This window comes from Pararge aegeria, chromosome Z (genome assembly GCF_905163445.1).
Source record: "Pararge aegeria chromosome Z, ilParAegt1.1, whole genome shotgun sequence".
Lineage (NCBI taxonomy): Eukaryota > Metazoa > Arthropoda > Insecta > Lepidoptera > Nymphalidae > Pararge > Pararge aegeria.
The window spans coordinates 5309615-5329008 of NC_053208.1; the positions used below are offsets into that span (position 1 = coordinate 5309615).

The window sequence follows — 19394 nt, forward strand, 5'->3', positions numbered from 1 at the left end:
TAATTTCATTGCTTTTGGCGAGGATCAGATCGCGAAATGATGTTGCTCTAGCGTTGGCTTCATCTGGAATAGCTGCAACTCTGCTCGAAGGCGGGCGAACTGCACATTCTGCCTTGAAATTACCACTAAACATGCAAATCACCGAAACACCAATTTGCAACATCGCCAAAAATAGCGCAATGGCCAAGATCCTACAGGTATGCAAATTAATTGTTTGGGATGAATGCACAATGGCCCATAAGAGGTCACTGGAGGCACTGGACAGAACGTTGAAAGATCTTCGTGACAACCAAAATATTTTCGGTGGGGCCATGATTCTGTTGTCAGGTGATTTTCGTCAGACTCTTCCAGTTATTCCCAGATCAACTGTTGCTGATGAACTAAATGCATGCCTAAAATCATCAAATTTGTGGCACTACGTAAAGACACTCCACTTAACAACTAACATGCGAGTATTTTTGCAACAAGATGAAACTGCTAATGTGTTTGCGAAGCAGTTGTTAGACATTGGAAATAATAAAGTTGCAGTGGACACCTCGACCGGATTCATCACATTACCTACAGATTTCTGTCAAATCACAGACTCAAAAGTGGAGCTTATTCAGCGAGTTTTCCCAGATATAGCGCAAAAGTTCAATAACCATAATTGGCTGGGTGAACGAGCAATATTAGCAGCGAAAAATAATGATGTAGAGGATCTTAATGCGACCATTCAGAATTTTCTTCCAGGACAGTTGATTTCCTTCAAATCAGTCGACACCGTAATGAACCAGGATGACGTAATCAACTATCCCACTGAGTTTTTAAATTCACTGGAATTGCCTGGATTACCACCTCACAATTTGCAGTTAAAAGTAGGATCAGTTGTCATCATGCTGCGTAACATTAATCAACCTCGACTATGCAATGGAACAAGACTGGCTGTGAAAAGACTGATGAATAACGTCATTGAGGCGACAATCATAAAAGGAAAATACAAAGGAGAGGATGTCTTGATCCCGCGGATACCGATGATTCCAACGGACTTACCATTCGATTTTAAACGCTTACAATTTCCAGTACGTCTGGCCTTTGCGATGACCATAAATAAATCGCAAGGACAGTCTTTAGAAGTTTGTGGAATCAACTTGGAGTTTCCCTGTTTCGCGCATGGACAATTATACGTCGCGTGTTCGCGCGTCGGAAAACCGTCTTCTTTGTTTATTTACGCACCACAAAACAAAACAAAAAATATAGTTTATGAGAAAGCTTTAAATTAATTAACAGACTGTATTTTCACAGTGTGTGTCTGTGAATATCAAATTTAAACCTTATAAATAGCCAGTATTTCAGGAAAACTCTGATTTCTAAGTAAGCAACATGATGTATCGAAAATAATAATAAAACTTCATGCTTTATTCAATAAATGCTTTTTCATTAATAATTATTTTGTTTGTTTTAAAATCATTTTATACAAAACATTAGGTCTTTTATTTATCGATGAGGCAGTACGAAGTCTGCCGGGTCAGCTAGTAATTAATATTATTACAATTATTTTTTTGCTATCTGTACTTTTTCGCGACGTATGACGTCACGAAGCTGTTAGGGTTCCGTCGCAATATTAACTTGCGGGGCTTGTACGTTTTTTGCCTAATCTTCATGCATCTTTCTTTTTCGCCTATACAGTACATTTTCTTTAAAATATTACTGCTCTCAAAGCGCTTTATTCCCAAAAATCTAAGTGCCATCCTGAACATTGTTAGTATTGAAATTAATACCTGGTCGTCCATCTTCCTTTTTTTAGCACGCTCATAAGTGTTTTGCAACTCAAATTAAGACTTGTGACTTGAAAAATCAATTACGCGATTCACCCTATTTAAACTCCTGCCACAATCCGCAAGAAGCATACAACATTATATCAAGCATTAATAATTACGGAGTTTTGGATTGTATGTACTTATTTTCAAAAATGTACATTCAAAATGTTTGTGTACATTATTGTTTTTACAACATAACTACAACGAATGAAGACACTATCTTTTGTCATTTTAAAGCGAATTATACAAAAAACTGGATTCATCTTCATCTTCGTGAACAACATTTCACACCTTTTTATGAAGTATCATCAGATTTATTGGAGACAATACAAGACGCTACCCAAAATGAAGCCCATGTTGATGCCAATATTCAACTATTGCGTGACAATTATTATGAAGATCCTACCGAAGATAACCATAACAATCATGAAAATGAAATTGAGATTGTTAGAGAAGATCGAATTGATGAAAATATTATGTATTTTATTGTTGATGGTACTATTCCAGTTTATACAAATTATCGTAAATACAGTACCAGTCATATTGATTTTTATAAAGAATTTACGAGTAATTCATTTGGTCAACTGGCTGGGATAATTTGTTGAAATTATTGTACAAATTGAAAAAAGAGGGAGCGGAAGTTTCCGATGAGATTTTAGCAGGCATGAGGTAATGTGCATAAAGCTCAACTTGTGAATGAAGATGCCGTAACTTGTGATATCTATTTCAATAAAATGGTAAATTGCCTGTTAAAGAAAAGAAGTCCATTCGGAAAATGTAGAGTTTATTCATTATACAAAAGAATAGAATTTCAACATCGTGGTAGCCCACGTGCTCATATTCTTCTTTGGTCGGACAATGTTCTTGAAGATTATCAAGCAATGATCCTGACGTAATTAAATTAATCGACGAATTAGTTTCTGTGCCAGCGTCAGAGGCGTCTGGAAATATAAAACTAGTAATGGCGCATCCACACATGCCCGGCGGCACGGCCGGCGGCATGGCCGGCGGCCGGGCCGCCGGCCATGCCGCCGGCTCATGCATCTTTTACCTGCGGCACGCGCGGCTTTTGGTGCCGGCGGCAGTTTGCTTGCGGCTTCGATACGGAGTGGTAGTGTTGTCGTATTCATTTAAATAACAAAATGACAGAATTTAACTGGGATGATAGTGCTGTACTTTTATTAATAGAAAAGTATCAAGAAAATGAACTATTGTGGAACCCAAGGCATATGGATTTCAAGAATCGCAACAAAAGAAACGATGCTGTTAGGGATATTGCTTCTGTGTTCAACATAGCATCAACAGAAATTGAGAGAAAACTGAAGAATTTATCTAGCCATTATTTTCGAGAAAAACGCAAATTTGAAGAATCTAAAAGGAGTGGATCTGGACGGGATGATGTTCAATTGCCGAAATGGTTTGCTTATAAGGCGTTATCATTTCTTAATGACAAGAATGCACCGGTACCGACTCTGAACAGCCACACACCTAGTGTAAGTACCCATCAAATTCTTATAATTACCTAAGTAGACTAGTTGGTCGACCATAATAAATTTAAAATACATATTTCATTATGCAATATTTTCGTTAATAGGGGTAGGTACAAAGTTTTTGCTTCGCGTATTAATATTTTAGATACCTACTACCTACAACCCGGTAACAATACATAATACCACGGAGCGCGGGCGAGCATACTCTCGTTTTTGACCTTATGTAGTCGGCATAACACTTACCGAAAGCGAAGTATTCGGGAATAAGCGCTCGTGAAGAGTGTACAGGGTTACTGGTGAGACATTTGCAATACTTGAGGACGTGATATATGGCCAACTAGCTGATGCCCGCGACTTCGTTCGCGTGGATTAAGTTTTTAAAATCCCTTGGGAACTCTTTGATTTTCCGGGATAAAAAGTAGCCTATGTCACTCTCCAGGACCTTAACTATCCCCATGCAAAAAATCATGTCGATCCGTAGCTCTGTTGCGGCGTGATTCAAGGACAAACCAACAAACACACTTTCGCATTTATAATATTAGTATATATTAGTATGAAGTATGAAGTATGATATGTAAGATGAAAAAAAATATATAAAGAAATAATATCAATTATTTACTGAGTAAATGTAGCTTAAACTTACATAATTATTTGTATACACTATACATACATGTTATGTTTATAAGCTTGGTTTTTATTTAATATTTACATACTGATAGGATATATTCAAAATATAGTATTGAAGCTTGTTTGCAATTATTTATAAGATTTCCTTTTTATTTTCAGTCTTCTCAAGATAATATCACTCCCCAGACTACGCTACCTTCGACAAGGACTTCACGAAAGCGAAATATAGAGAGAGAACCTGAAGTTGATGAAGCTTTGCAATTACTGAGGGAGATCACGTCTAATGCAAGGCAACGCGATGATGCTGCTATATTTGCAGACTATATAAGTAGCAAGTTGAGGAAGATGGATCATTACACGATGTGTACAGTACAACATCAAATCCAGAATATTATCTATGAAGCAGAAATGAGAATGGGTTCGATGAATTTTGATACTAGTAATACTACTCAGCCTCTTCGTTATCAAAATGTTCGTCCAGGATACTTCACCGGCCAACCTACAACGTTAGCAATGTCACCGTCGCCCTCAACTTCGCGCTCTTACTCTGTTCAATCAGACTATGAAATGCAAAATAGCCCAGATGTCAATACAAGTGACAGTCTGTTACAAGTCTTGGAAAATAATTTAACCAAATAATTTAACCGAAAATAGTGTAATAGATTAAAATAAGGTTACATATTAAAATGACGAAAAACGCAATGCCTTTACTTAAAACTAAAATAAATGTTTATATTTTCGGTTAAATTATTTTATTTTAATAAAAGCTTAAAATTATTGATACATGTTTCTGATTCCTAAATAAAACAATTATTTGAATAATCATATTTTATTTCTTTCAAACATTATATTTGATATTGCCAAGGAAGCTGACCTTGTTCCGATAGAAAATAACATTTTAGCTCATTTCTAATTACACTTGGTTCTACATTTAGAGCGATCTGCGGTATATTTTGTTGCATTTCGTTCAAAACTCCATCAGTAGTTCTTTCATTTCTCTTCATAAAATTATGCAGATGCACACAAGCCATCACGACAATTTTTGCTTTCTCATTTTGTAAACCAATGCGTGAATGCAAAATTCTGAATTTATTAGATAAAATGCCAAACGCGTCTTCTACAACCATGCGCCCGCGACTAAGTCTATAATTAAAAACCCTCTCAGGTGATCCTTTTGCATGATATCCAGAAAACGGTTTTATTATATTCTGTGAGATGGGGAAAGCATCGTCACCGATGAAATAAAAAGGTACAGGTGTATTTCTCCCTTGTAATGGAATCGCTTGTGGCAGACTTAAAGTTCCATCTCGTATCATATCAAATAAAGTTGAATTTCGTAGAACTCCACCATCAGATATTCTGCCCTGACATCCAATGTCTACGTATAAAAAGTTATAATTGGCATCGATTAAAGCTAGCAAAACAATACTGAAATATGACTTATAATTAAAAAACTCAGAACCGCTATTAGTTGGACATAGTATACGTATATGTTTCCCATCGAGGGCACCTACGCAATTAGGTACATTCCATTTCTGCATGAAACTTCGAGCCACTGATAGCCATTCTCCATGTGTATTCGGCATCTGTAAAAAAAATTGTTTGTGATATTTGTGTGTTTAGTTCTAGTTATATGTATGTAAAATGTGTGTGAAGTTCCAGGTAGGGGAGAGTGGGTAACGGTGGATCAAGGGGTACAGTGGATCGAACGCGGCCTATATAATGCGCACATTTACACGATATAGCATTTTACGTTCTATTTTGTATTGCCCTTGACTCGCTACCGGGGTGCGACGGAAAAGTAAGTATGAAAGCAAAATATTTTGAAGTTTTAAAAATGTAATGCTGCAGTTTGTAAAAAGTATTTAATATGAATCAAAAGTCACATGGCGTCATCAGATATGACTATTTTTTTTAAAGAAAGGGAAATCCTTTCTTTAAAAAAATAGTCATATCTATAAACCTGAGAAAGGTAGCCCTAAGATTGCTATGGCAGTGTGTACCTTATTGATTTTGCTCAGGCTTTATTATAAAAACACATTCTAAAAGTGTTAAATTGTGGCAATATTTAGCTCTACAAAAAAGTTGATTCACTGTTACCCATTGCACTCTCCCCTACAGTATAAAATCAAATATTATAATTGTGTCTTGTACATGCCGTAACTGTGTGAATGTATGTGGTCTGTTTTGTTTTCTAATGTAGGTGTTCAGTTTCTAACTACCTAATGTGTTACGGATATTTTGTACTTACCCTTAAATAATTGGATAATGTAGACACCAAAGTTTGACAAACATCTAGAATTATTAAAGAAATAACTTGTGGAGACACTTTAAACAGTGTACCGAGTGAAAAATAAGAGTCTCCTGTAGCCAGGTATCTCAAAGTAATTGCTAGTCGATCGGAAGCTGACACAGCATTTCTCCAGCGGGTGTCAGTTTTTGATATCATGGGTCCAGTTAAATTCAGTAATATTTCAAATTCTTCACTAGAGATCCTTAGAAAAGTGTTAAATTTCGAACGAATATTTCTTCGGTTTATGTCGTCCCTTCTAAAATCTTCAAGTATCGGGGACACATTAGGCCTATTTCGAAGACTTGGTCTGACCCAATATCTTCGTTTGATTTTGCGGTTCTTTTTATGAATAATGACATACAACACTACACTTGCGATACACGCAACTATATCATAGTCCAACATCTTTCGATTCTACGTACACGACTAATTTCAACGAAAGTCACAACACTACTGCGTAAATTGCAACCGCGACTGCAGGCCGCCGGTAAAGCCGGCGGCAAAGTCAGCGGCAAGGCGGTCTGAAAGTCGGCGGCAAACCCGGCGGCATAAGCCGGCGGCATGTGTGGATGCGCCATAACACACAAACACATATTATAAAAAACAAGAATGTATATTTGGTTCACCATTTATGCCAACAAAAAAAACTATTAGTTTGATACCTATGAAAAACACTGATCCCGATTACTCAGAAGCACTTTTCAAAGAATATAAGAAACTATTTAAATCTATAAAATATAATCTCGAAAAAATCGACTACACGACTTTTGATGATTTTACTCTTATAATGGTATTATTTCTGATGATCATTACTAGAATATTATTCGTGATGGTATCAAACGACCAAAATTATTCTATAAAAGGACACCAGGAGAAAAATGGCACATCACTTTCAATTCATCAAATGAAATCGAACATGGATTTTCAGATTATACTAGATAAATTTTCTTGTGCAACATATGTTGTTGAATATGTCAACAAGCATAATTGAGGGATTAGTAATTAGCAATGCACGAGCATACAGAATTCGACATTGTCGATATCACGAAAAGAATGAGTATTGACATACTTCAGTCTGTTGAAATTCCGGCACAAGAAGCTGCTTGCTATTTATTAAGAGAACCTATGGCTAAGTCACAGTCGGTGGTGACAGTCTACATTCCAACGATATTTCCTACTGAACGCGCAAGAATTAAAAATCTATGAAGCAATTGGAAGCTTTAGATGATGATTGCAAAATATTACCTAAATAAAAAGGGGACTTACACTAAAAGAGATACTGCAAGAATAATAAGATACAACTATGATGTTGCAACGATTATAGGCGTGTGATGGTTTTGTTGCATGTTTCTTTTCAAAATGAAGAAAATTATATTATTGCTGAAAATGATTTCATTTAAATATACGAGGTCAACAAAGATACGATATTAGAACGTAGGAAAGAATTTAAATCAAATTTGGACATAAAGAAAACTTTAGAAATTTGTTTACTGGAACAGCTGCTACCGGAAAATCATTCGTTATCAAACTGATTATGGAAATTTACAACAAGATTACTGATAATGATGGTTACTGTAATGCCTATATTACATGTGCTTCAACCGGCAAAGCCGCCATGGCTATTGTTGGTAAAACTGTTCATACAGCTCTCAAAATTTCTGTTTCAAAACTTTTGCCTCTATCATCAGAAACGTTGCAATTGTATAAATCTCTCTTCAGATATGTCAGAGTATTGATCATTGATGAAATGAGCATGGTTAGTGCAGGACTTCTACATAAAATTTATAGTAGTCTAAAACAAATAAAAGGGAAAAACACAGGCTTCGGAAGTATAGATGTTATTTTGATCGGAGATTTACGTCAAATGCCACCAGTAAGATCGACACCAATTTACAAGACAATCAGAACGAGCATGATTGGACCGCATTTATGGCGAAAATTAAAATTTTATCAACTTACCACAGCTAATGTTGCGTTTTCACAAGTTTTGACAAAAAAAGGTAATGGAGATGTACTAGATGAGCAAAAGTTTCAACTTAATTGAATCGAAATTTTTCAAAAAAGAGGATGTTGCTACATTATGTCCGGATGGAGTTTTTTTATGTTCCAAAACTGAAGATGGTGCCGCCTATAACAATTTGATTTGGAGCCAATGTGAAAACAAAGTTCTTTTAACGTCCGTAGACGTCATTATTGGCGCTAAAAGTACTGAGCAAGAAGCTAATTTTAGACTAAAATTACATAAAAAATCTGTTATCGACACTGGAGGACTGCCTTATCACATTACTTTTATTGTTCGAAAGCATTATGTTATTACAACCAACATCGACGTTATTGAAGGTTTATGCAATGGTGCTGTTGGGAAATTGGAACATCTAGAATTTGATGAAAGTAACACATTAATTTTGGCTGGAATTTTGTGGTTTAGATAAATTGGATAAAAAAAGGCAAAAAGCAGCCGCTCTAGCAGTACAAAATAGAGGCGGCAATCTCGATGTTCTCATTCAATTACGAACAGCAAATATTTCATTAACATCGGATAGAAAATGTATAGCCAAACGCAAACATTTTCCATTAACTTCAGCTCTTTCTCTCACTATACATAAGTCGCCAGGTGGAACTTTTGACGAGATAGTATATGAGTATAGTAAAGCACATTCTCAGGAACTCGTTTATTTTGCGCTCTCTCGGGTGACTAATATTGAAAAATTGTATATCAAAACAAAAAACGATAAATCTACATTCAAGTTTTATCATAATCGCATCTTTGTTGCAAGAATTCAATAGACTGTCTTTAAATAGTGTTCAGACGATAGCTCAAAGTGTATTAGATTTCATCTACTATATAAAAATAAGTCAAGTTTTCCTTCCTGACGCTATAACTCCAGATCGAACGAACCGATTTCCACAGTTTTGCATTCGTTGGAAAGGTCTCGGGCTCCGTGAGGTTTATAGCAAAGTTAGGAAAAAATTCTACAGAAAAGCGGGAAAATCTTTTTTCACATACAGCGCCATCACTGATACATAGCATGTACTACAAACCAATATTTTAAGTAGAAAGCGCGGGTGCGTGATACATTGTTTGACAGCTACTCATTGTTCTCTGCTCAGTTAATTTCATGTGACAAACCGGTTGTGTTCACTGTGAAATTGTGAAAAAAAAGTAAAAAAATAAGTTATTCGTTTCCTAACATTTCAATTGGAAACCATCAAATCAATCACGTGTATTGTGCAAATTTTTATTTAATTTCAACAGCAGGCAGTCTTTAAGGTGGTAAGTTGAACTGTGTAAATTATGTGGATCGTGCATTTGAGGTTAAATTCACCACTCTGTCCACGACGAGCGAACATCGGCCGCCGCACAAGACATGCAAGCCAGCAACAAATTTTTTTCACAGAACTTAAGCTAAGAAAGACAAAATATAATAAGAGAAAATGCCCGATTGAGACAACGCGTGAGCACACGAAGATCATTGATCATACAATCGCTTGGCATTCCAATATGACCGCGAACTACAGTGATGATGAAAATTTAGATATTGGACCAATGACGACTATATGCCGATATTGCAATGCGTTAAAGTTCAAAAGAGAAACGGCTGGATTGTGCTGCGTAAATGGAAAAGTCAAACTGGATCCATTACTTACACCACCACAGCCACTGAAACCATTGTTCGATGGAAATGATCCCGATTCCAGCCATTTTCTTCAACACATCCTTGAATACAATAACTGCTTTCGCATGACTTCCTTTGGAGCTAATATCATTCGAGAAGGCGGCTTCATGCCGACTTGCCAGGTAAAAGATACAACACACATAACCAATCACTTTCACCAACACAATGAATTGCAACACATAACAACTACATATACACCACACACGATCGGAAGTTACACGGTATTCTTAAACAAATGATTGTTTGCAATTACAGATACAAGGACGAATATATCATTTGCATGGTTCAATGGTGCCAACACCAGATGAACCGCATCAATTTCTGCAAATATATTTAATTTCGTCGATGGTGGCTCAGCTGAATGTGCGGTGCAATAAACAGGGAACACAACAGTTAAAGAGACGAATTATCTTTGGGTTTGCTAGAGAACGATTCTCATTGGGATTTAACACTTCCGGATTCAGTTGTTTCATCAAATGTCATCACCAGTGGCGGTACTACTATACAAGCCGAAAAGCCGGGCTTGCGTTACAAAAAATATCGCTCCTAAATTATTTCTTTTCTTTTCCTTTCAAAAAATAATTGGCGATCAACAGGTAATTTTTTTTAATTTCTTAAAAAAATACAGCTCTTTACTTCACCTACGCCAGACTTGTGTATTTCTCATACTAAGCCCATAAATGACATCCTAATGGATCTGTTTGACGCGTGAGCACACGAAGATCATTGATCATACAATCGCTTGGCATTCCAATATGACCGCGAACTACAGTGATGATGAAAATTTAGATATTGGACCAATGACGACTATATGCCGATATTGCAATGCGTTAAAGTTCAAAAGAGAAACGGCTGGATTGTGCTACGTAAATGGAAAAGTCAAACTGGATCCATTACTTACACCACCACAGCCACTGAAACCATTGTTCGATGGAAATGATCCCGATTCCAGCCATTTTCTTCAACACATCCTTGAATACAATAACTGCTTTCGCATGACTTCCTTTGGAGCTAATATCATTCTAATAAATTGTTTGTGGGTATTGTTTATTTATTTTCTAATCAAAAGAATGGTTGGAACGCGGCTGGTTATGACATAAATTACCAGGCATCATAAAAATTAAAGAGAGCAGAACTCACAGAAACACTTGGAGTTCTATGATTACTTTTTTAATTTTGGCAAACAGCGCATTGAAACTTCTTTATCCAACCAATTATCAATCGAAATTTCCAATCATAATTCGCGTGCTGACCTTAAGGGTATAAACTGCGTTAAGCGTGCCTCTCGCGTGTCCATACAAAAACGACCCGCGCGTGCCCATGCGCGTGCACACGCTCGTGAGCCCGTCGCGTGATACTTCCGTGCAATGGGGCACGCATGCACGCGACGTGATCACGCATCACGTTGGACGGGTCCACGCGCGAAGCCCGCTAGCGGGTGCACGCGCGTGCTTGTTCAGTTGACAGCGCTATCTCGAACCGACCGCACGCGCGTGCCCGGCCCATAACAAAAAATGACAAATTTTGATACAGAAAGGGTAATTGTTGAAGTTCAGTGTCGTCCTGCCATATGGGACCAATCAAGCGAAATATTTAAAGACCGGGACGCTAAATCAAAAGCATGGCTAGACATTTGTAAAGTACTGTTTGAAAATTTTGATGACTGGAGTGAAGCAGAAAAAAACATACAAGGTAAGTACCTACACTCTTTTTTTATTTTATAATAACGTAGGTTAGGTAAACTATTCTTTGCGCCTAATTTTTATTTTTAATAATCTATGCAATTAGTTATATATAATTAGTTATTTCAATTGTATTTGTGTCAATTAAATGTTTTCAACAATTAATCCAACTATAAAATTAAAACTCGGAATATTTACAATAATTTACCTATGTAAATATAAAATCATGCTTATATTCAAAACTAGTGCAGAGATACTGCGTATTTCTGAACATTGTGAAATTCGTGTGAACAATGTCCCATAATATTGGTATGGTTTTATATAATTATTGCTCGATAAATTCCAAAGTTCTTTCTTTCGGCCACGCGGTCGCCGCCATTTTGCGCGTCACGAGACAACCAGTATGTTCACGACTGCGAGCTTCACACTACTTCACACTATCGGTGTATTTAGGGTTCAAAATCATTTTAGGGCAGAAACAGTGGATCGGTAGGTAAATAAATAAAACAATTATCAACTAAAATATTTATTATATTGGTTTTAGAATTGGGCTAGTAACTTTGTAAAATAAGCGTGCGTTTTGTAGTTTTGTAGGTTTTTCTTTGACATCTCTCAACTTTAGTTTACAACAATCTAAGTTATTTGGTTACATCCTATGATTTTATATAACTAGATTAGTTATACGCCCGCTTTCAAAGGCAAGAGCAATGGAAGGTAATTGCCTACCATGCAGTTAGTCACGCTCCAATCGGTGTCGCGTCTACATGTGTTTGAGTACCAATAATATTTTAGTAAAAAAGATGCCTACTTGTGTTTTTAGACACTGTACAAACTACACATCACTGGATGTGTAATGAAAGAAAAAAAGTTTCATTTTATGCGTAATTACATAACATTTTACCTATTTAATGTAAGAATACTGAATTTCTTATAATTTTCGACTGTCATGGCGGCGCAACTGGTTACATCCGATGAATTTAACAAATAAAATCATTAGGTATAAAATGTCTGCTATGCTGCTGTCAAAATATGCCTGCTATGTTAATAAAAAATGTGTGGTAAAAAACCGTGAAAATTCAATTATTGAATGTACATAAATTATAAAAAAGCCTTCAATAAATACTGCGATCTTGCCATGACAGCTGTCCGTCTGCAACGAAATAATCTTCGAAGCTATCGCGTAATGTATACGAATCTCTGTGGGTATTTCCAATTAACCCCCGAACTGAACGTATATGGTCTGGTATAATGACAATATCATGAAAGTCATTAATTTGACTTCTTGATCTTATAAAATTATGCAAAATACAAATTGTTTTAAGAAAACAAATTGCTTTGTCTTTTCCAACGTTCAATGGACGATGGAGTATGCGAAATTTATTAGCCATGATACCAAATGTACACTCAATATAACGTCGCGCTCTCGTTAACCTATAATTGAATATTTTTTTTTTGTAGTTTAAATCGAGAGCTCGAGCATATGGCCGCATGACATGGCTAGATAACCCAAATGCTTCATCTCCTACAATAATATAGGGCAAAGCTGCGGTTGCAGCAATGTTGGTTGGTTTATCATTGTGTATTACGGGCAATGCTTTGGCAGGAGGAATATCTATTAAGTCATTGTTGATTTGTTCGTACAATCGGCTTTGTGTGAAAATTGCGGAGTCAGATTCTTTACCCTGCACTCCCACGTTTATATAGGTAAACTCATAGTTGGCGTTACACATTGCAAGCAGTACAATAGAATAGTAATGCTTATAGTTGTAATAGAGGGAACCACTATGTGGAGGTCTTATAATGCGTATATGTTTTCCGTCTATTGCACCTATGCAGTTAGGAAACTGGGCTTGCGTTAAAAAACCTTTTTCAGTCTCTACCCATAGCGCACGGGAAAATTTTGGTATACATTCTTCCTTTAACCTTTCAATTATAATTTGACAAACTTCTGTTACTATTTTTCTGACCGTGGTTAGTCCTGTCTGATACGCCAGATGAATATCGACGAAGGTATGTCCACTAACTAAATATCTGTAATAAAATAAAATACCTGTGTTATTGTTTCAGTGAAAAAGCTGCAGCAAAGATGGAAAACTGCAAGAGACACTTATATAAGAGTGAGGTCTACTAAAAAAAAACTTAAATCAGGCTCCGGTTCCAGGGCAAATAAAACATACGTTTACTATAACATGCTGTCATTTTTAGATTCAAACTCGAATACTCAAGGAGAAGAATCGGCAGACAATTTTAATCAGTCAGTAGAGCAAAACGCGTCACCGAGAACTTCACAAAATAATACGATTATTGAAGAAGATTTGATTAATGTACCTAGCACCAGCTCCAGCGTTACCAAAGAAACACGATCTTCCAAGAAACGTAAGTGCGAATCGCCAACTGATTTCGAATTAGAGTTGTTAAATTACGTGAAGAATAACACTGCAGATAATATGGACGAAGACTTGAATTTTTTTAAGTCATTATTACCAACTGTAAAAAAATTGAGTTGCTTTAAAAAATTATTATTTCGTACGAAAGTATTACAAGCTTTAATTGATATTGAAAAAGAAATGATTATTACCATTGATGACCTTTCATTAACGCAAAATACGGTAACGAATGATTTAGAATCCTTAAATGTAAGATCAGATACGAACAATGAATAAATAGGTAACAAGAAAGACTTTGAAGATTTGATTAAGACTGTTTAATTATTAAGAACAAAAGAAAGAGAAGAACATGAAGAACTATTTAAGTTAGTAAAAAGCGCAATTTTATATTTATATTTTTCTGGTCTCATGTGCAATTATTATGATATACAAGGGCATTCGCCAAAAGTTTACAAGCCTTGAGGTGTCATGTTCATAAGGAAAGAAACGGGGTCGATTCGGACACTTTTATCTTAAACCCTATTTTGGGGTCAAATAAAAAAGTGTATCAATAGACCCCTTTTTTACTTAATGGACCTTTTTTTTGAACCTACTCATAACATTGCTCCTTCATATGTCCTCTTCTTAAATTTAATCTTTTATGTAGTAAACTGTGATTATGATTGTGATGATAAATAAGAATTTAAAATAATATTAGTACCCGATCTAGTAATAGAAGGGAATAATTAATAAGGGAAATATTCATATGTAAAAACTTGCAATCAATATGCGTCATTATAATTAATACTTTGTAAGGTAGGTATATTATTATAATTAAGACATTTAGACTTATTGTACTGTTTTAACTGTTATTGTGTTTTTTTATTTTAAACTTGAACCTGTGATTTTATTAGTGTATTTCAAATGAATAATCAATGACTAATTGTAACGTAGCGTTTATGCAAGACACTGTGATGACTGTTGTGATTAAGTATATAAAAAAATAAGTGAATAAGTAGGTATAGATAAAAAAAAACGAAAAAGATAAAACTGTGTAATTTAGAAATAACAAAATATAATTAATAAATATAAGAAACTGTGATTAATATGATGATTAATAAGTGTGCGGTTATGTGTTTCGGTCCGTGAACCACATCAAGAAAAACATTTTAAGCCATATTCAGGTGTCACTGCCGAAACAATAAGAACTTCTTCTTCTTTCTTGCTTGATGTGGCTAAACAGTAATGTGACTTACATAAATTGGCAAAAAATATGAGTGTTCTAAACTTTTGTTAAATAATGACTGTTTTTTTACATGAATAAAGATGATTATTAATATCGAAATGTCTTTACTTACCGCAATGTCATTGCAAATCGTTCCATTGGTGATACGATTGACGTAGATTTCAATCGTAGATTGTTAGTCTTCAAATAGGGCTCCAGTTTTGAATATAATTCATCATAGACTTGTAATGAAACTTTAAAATATTTGAAAAAAAACCTTTCATTTTTTCTTAATATACCAAACTTCACCACGAATTCCCCGCACAGTAACCTAGATTCAACGAACGGGCTTACTGGCTGGCGTCTTTTTTTGGCAATTCGTCGTCGCCGTCGTCTTGATAAATAATACAACATTAATTTATCCATTATTACTTATTCGACTGTACACCTCCAACGTCAAAATTGTACTGAGAAAACTGCGTACGCGGATGCACGCGCCGATGCCCGCGCATAAGCACGCGAACGTGCTCACGTGCGTGCACCAGAAGCGTGGCCCGCGACGTGCTCACGTGCGTGCACACGCTTAACGCAGTTTATGCCCTAATCTTAGTGTTTTTCAAAGATTTGTTGATATTGTTTGCCAATTAGCAGAACAAAAATGGTGACTTAGAGATCATGAGGAGTTAAATTTGTCCTATAGGTAACTGGGCTTGCTTCCTTCACAACCAAATTCAGTTATGGAACAAATACAAAGACGACATATGTGAAGATATCTTGCATCGCTTGTGCATTCAAACGAATAATACTGACATCCAAATAACGGATGAAACCTACAATGAAGGATTGATTCTGATTGAGGATCAATGTTTGACTATTGCAAACAAGCTACTGATTGAAGTAGGAATGATTGCGCCAAATCGATCGATGCACGATGCATTCAACCAAGAATTAAATCGAGAGCTGCAATACAATGTTGATACATTGCAGGAATTCGTTCGAAATATTGTGCCGTTGCTGAATGAACAGCAAATAAAAGGATACGAAACATTAATGCAAGCGGTGGACAATAATACTGGTGGTATATTCTTCCTGGACGCACCTGGAAGAACAGGGAAAACATTTGTCATTTCATTGATTTTGGCCACTATTCGATCAAGATGTGACATAGCTTTGGCGTTAGCATCATCTGGAATTGCGGCGACTCTTCTAGATGGCGGTCGTACTGCACATTCTGCGCTTAAGTTGCCACTCAATTTAAACACAATTGATACTACAGTGCAATGGGAAAATTGTTGATGCAATGAAAGCTCATTGTTTGGGATGAGTGCACAATGGCACATAAGAAATCACTTGAAGCACTTAACTTCACACTGAAGGATCTTCGGCGAAATAACAACATCTTTGGCGGCTTGATGATATTGTTGGCAGTAGCCCAGTCATATTAGGTAAAAAAAGGGGTCAACCTCGGAATGAAAGATAATAAGCTGCAAATTGGTATGAACCTTTGTTTTGTCATTCTAAATGTTGTCTCAAAAGTCACAATCGTTATCGTGTCCGCGTCTTAAGATATTCAAGGTCAAAGGTCACAAAAATCGGTTTTTCGCGAATATCTGGCTTCCTATCGGTTGAATGAGATTTGCATTTATTATAAAAGTTGTAGGCTATAAAATTCTCTACAACTTTTGTTTAAACTTTTTTTTCATACGACCAACCGTTTTGAAGGTAGAGCGCGAAGTGCACATCGTACAGTCATATACGGCCTAATGCAAGGTCAAGCGTGGTTATCAGTACGTTATAAAGTCAATTATTTACTTGGAAATTATAATTATTAAACAATGCCTATTATTTATGTACTAACTATTAATTATTTATATTTAATTAAAGTGAGTAACTTGATTATTTATATATAATTATTCATATTTAACTATTTAAGTATAAAATATTATTAATTCTGGATTATATATTTTAGTTTTATTTTAAGTTAACACGACATTATATATCTTTTCTTTAAAACGCGTAAATTTCTCAATACTTATATACCTGGAAATACTTGTCCCTACCCTATGCCCTTTTCTATTCATTGCCGGGACAGATGTTCTATAGTATTCAAGGCCACTCTCTCCACTTTGTATGAGTCAAGATTATTCGTTAGTTTGAAATTGTACCGTTGCAACTACGGACGTACGGTTTTAAGAGCTATGGCTGATTTGTGTTTTATATGTGATAAGAAACTTTCAGAAGGTGTTTCTGTGAATGTCGTACGTGGTTTACAAACTTTAAAAACTGCAAGTATTGAAAGAAATGATGGACATATAGACTATTTAAATACTTTAAGTTCTGTAAATGTGCATTCCGAGTGTCGAAAAGTGTACACGAGTAAAAATGTTATTATTGCATCAAAACGACGCACAGATGAGAGTGAACCTTCAACGTCAAGTGCACCTTGTAAAAAACGAAATGAAGTCTTTGATTTTGGAAAGTTATGCTTATTTTGTGGCCAAGAAGCTGATGAAATAGCAGAAAAGAAAAAAAAATTAAAGTATAGACGGACAATAAGTAATGTAAGTACTCTTGCATTCAAAGATAACGTAATTAAGAGAGCAGAAGAACGAAACGATTCCTTAGGAGAATTAGTAAAGGAACGTATATATTACGAGTATGATTTGATCGCTGCTGAAGCAAAGTATCATACTATTTGCTATACCAACTTTTTAACCCGAGTACCATCTGCAGATAAAAAGCCTCGCCAAGATGATCAAGTCACTCAAGCAATGAAGGAGATTTTTTATTATATAGAAAATAATGAAGATTCTCAATTTACTTTGAAAGAACTTAAAGATGCCCCTACGGAATACATACCTGACGATAAGACAATTATTACAAAATTACAACAAAAGTATTTAACTGATATAATAATCACAAAAAAAATTGGATCATTTACAATTATATCTTTCCGTGATACACAGCTTAACGTATTATCAAAAGCTTGGTACGAAAATAAAAAAAGTACTCCTGTAGAAGAACGTCTACGGATTGTAGAAGCTGCTGCGGCTATTATTAGGGAAGACATCAGATCATCTGTAGTTGAAACAAAAACGTATCCACCTCCGAATAAAATGCTAGATTGTATTAATGAAGAAATACCAAAAACATTATCACATTTTTTGGAAGAAATGATATTAAAAAATAGAAAAGGACAAGTAGATCATTTAAAAACGAAATGCACATCTATTAGCCACGCAATAATGGCTTCGATACGAGAACGTTCATTTTCATCACAGCTACTGTTGGGCCTTTCCGTATTTCTTCACAGAAGATATGGGTCTAAAAAATTGTTGGATGTTTTATCATCTTTAGGATTTGCTGCATCATATAGTAATACCATACAGTATGAAGTTTCATCAGTTTACCATCCACAACCTCGTATTTTACCATCAGAGTCTGGTGCGTTGGTACAATATGTTGGAGACAATGCAGATATTAATGTCAGTACTCTTGACGGTAATAATACTCTTCACGTTATGGGAATGATAAAAATAATTACTCCGAAAGATGCTGTAATTTATGATGATCGCATAAAAAAATGTACAACTAAACCGATTGCAAAAGAGTTAGCAGCAATATCACATGTATCTCTTTTAGCATATGAAAAGCCAGTTGTACCTGGGTACAGCAAGATTCAAGTCCAAAATCTACATGATGATCAAGTACTGATTGAAAAAAAATTTAATGCAGTTGATTTGTTGTGGTTATACGGAAAATGGAAGAATCTTTCACCGTTGCCAGGGTGGAATGGCTATCTTCAACAACTTACGAAAAATAATCAAAATTTTTCAACTTCTCAGGTTATATTTCTACCTTTCATTGATCATCCTGCCAGTAATTTAGACACAATTTATACAACTTTACATAGTGCTATAAATATTGCCAAGTCACATCAACAAAAAACGTGCATAATTACATTTGATCAGCCCCTGTACTCAAAAGCACGTGAAATGGTTGCTGCGTCAGATGCAAACTCAGACTTGTCTAAAACAGTTGTCAAACTTGGAGGATTTCATATGCTCATGTCTTTTCTTGGATGCATAGGACATGTAATGGACTGTAGTGGTCTCAAGGAAGCTTTAAGTAAAATATATGCTACAAATTCGGTCGAAAAAATGTTGAATGGTCACGCTTATGCAAGAAGTATCAGAGGCCATATATTATTACGACTTGCATTATCAATAAAGATTTTT

General features: G+C 35.5%; 4 protein-coding genes across 4 annotated transcripts in view; 2 read left to right on the forward strand and 2 right to left on the reverse strand.

Moving 5' to 3' along the window:
* LOC120636110 (N(G),N(G)-dimethylarginine dimethylaminohydrolase 1) overlaps positions 1-19394 on the reverse strand; it is an 84164-nt gene that overhangs the window by 36003 nt on the left and 28767 nt on the right. The gene's annotated exons all lie outside the window — the stretch shown is intronic.
* Positions 2807-4605, forward strand: LOC120636109. Its single transcript, XM_039907406.1, has 2 exons — positions 2807-3289; positions 4073-4605. Exons 1-2 carry the CDS (start codon positions 2939-2941, stop codon positions 4550-4552), a joined length of 831 nt encoding a protein of 276 aa, XP_039763340.1. The 5' UTR covers positions 2807-2938; the 3' UTR covers positions 4553-4605.
* LOC120636106 lies at positions 4710-6779 on the reverse strand. The gene is made up of 2 exons (XM_039907403.1): positions 6165-6779; positions 4710-5499 (listed from the first exon to the last, which is right to left on the reverse strand). The coding sequence occupies exons 1-2, from the start codon at positions 6609-6611 to the stop codon at positions 4759-4761; spliced, it is 1188 nt and encodes a 395-aa protein (XP_039763337.1). The 5' UTR covers positions 6612-6779; the 3' UTR covers positions 4710-4758.
* LOC120636111 lies at positions 11150-15418 on the forward strand. Its single transcript, XM_039907409.1, has 2 exons — positions 11150-11575; positions 13633-15418. The coding sequence occupies exons 1-2, from the start codon at positions 11398-11400 to the stop codon at positions 14226-14228; spliced, it is 774 nt and encodes a 257-aa protein (XP_039763343.1). The 5' UTR covers positions 11150-11397; the 3' UTR covers positions 14229-15418.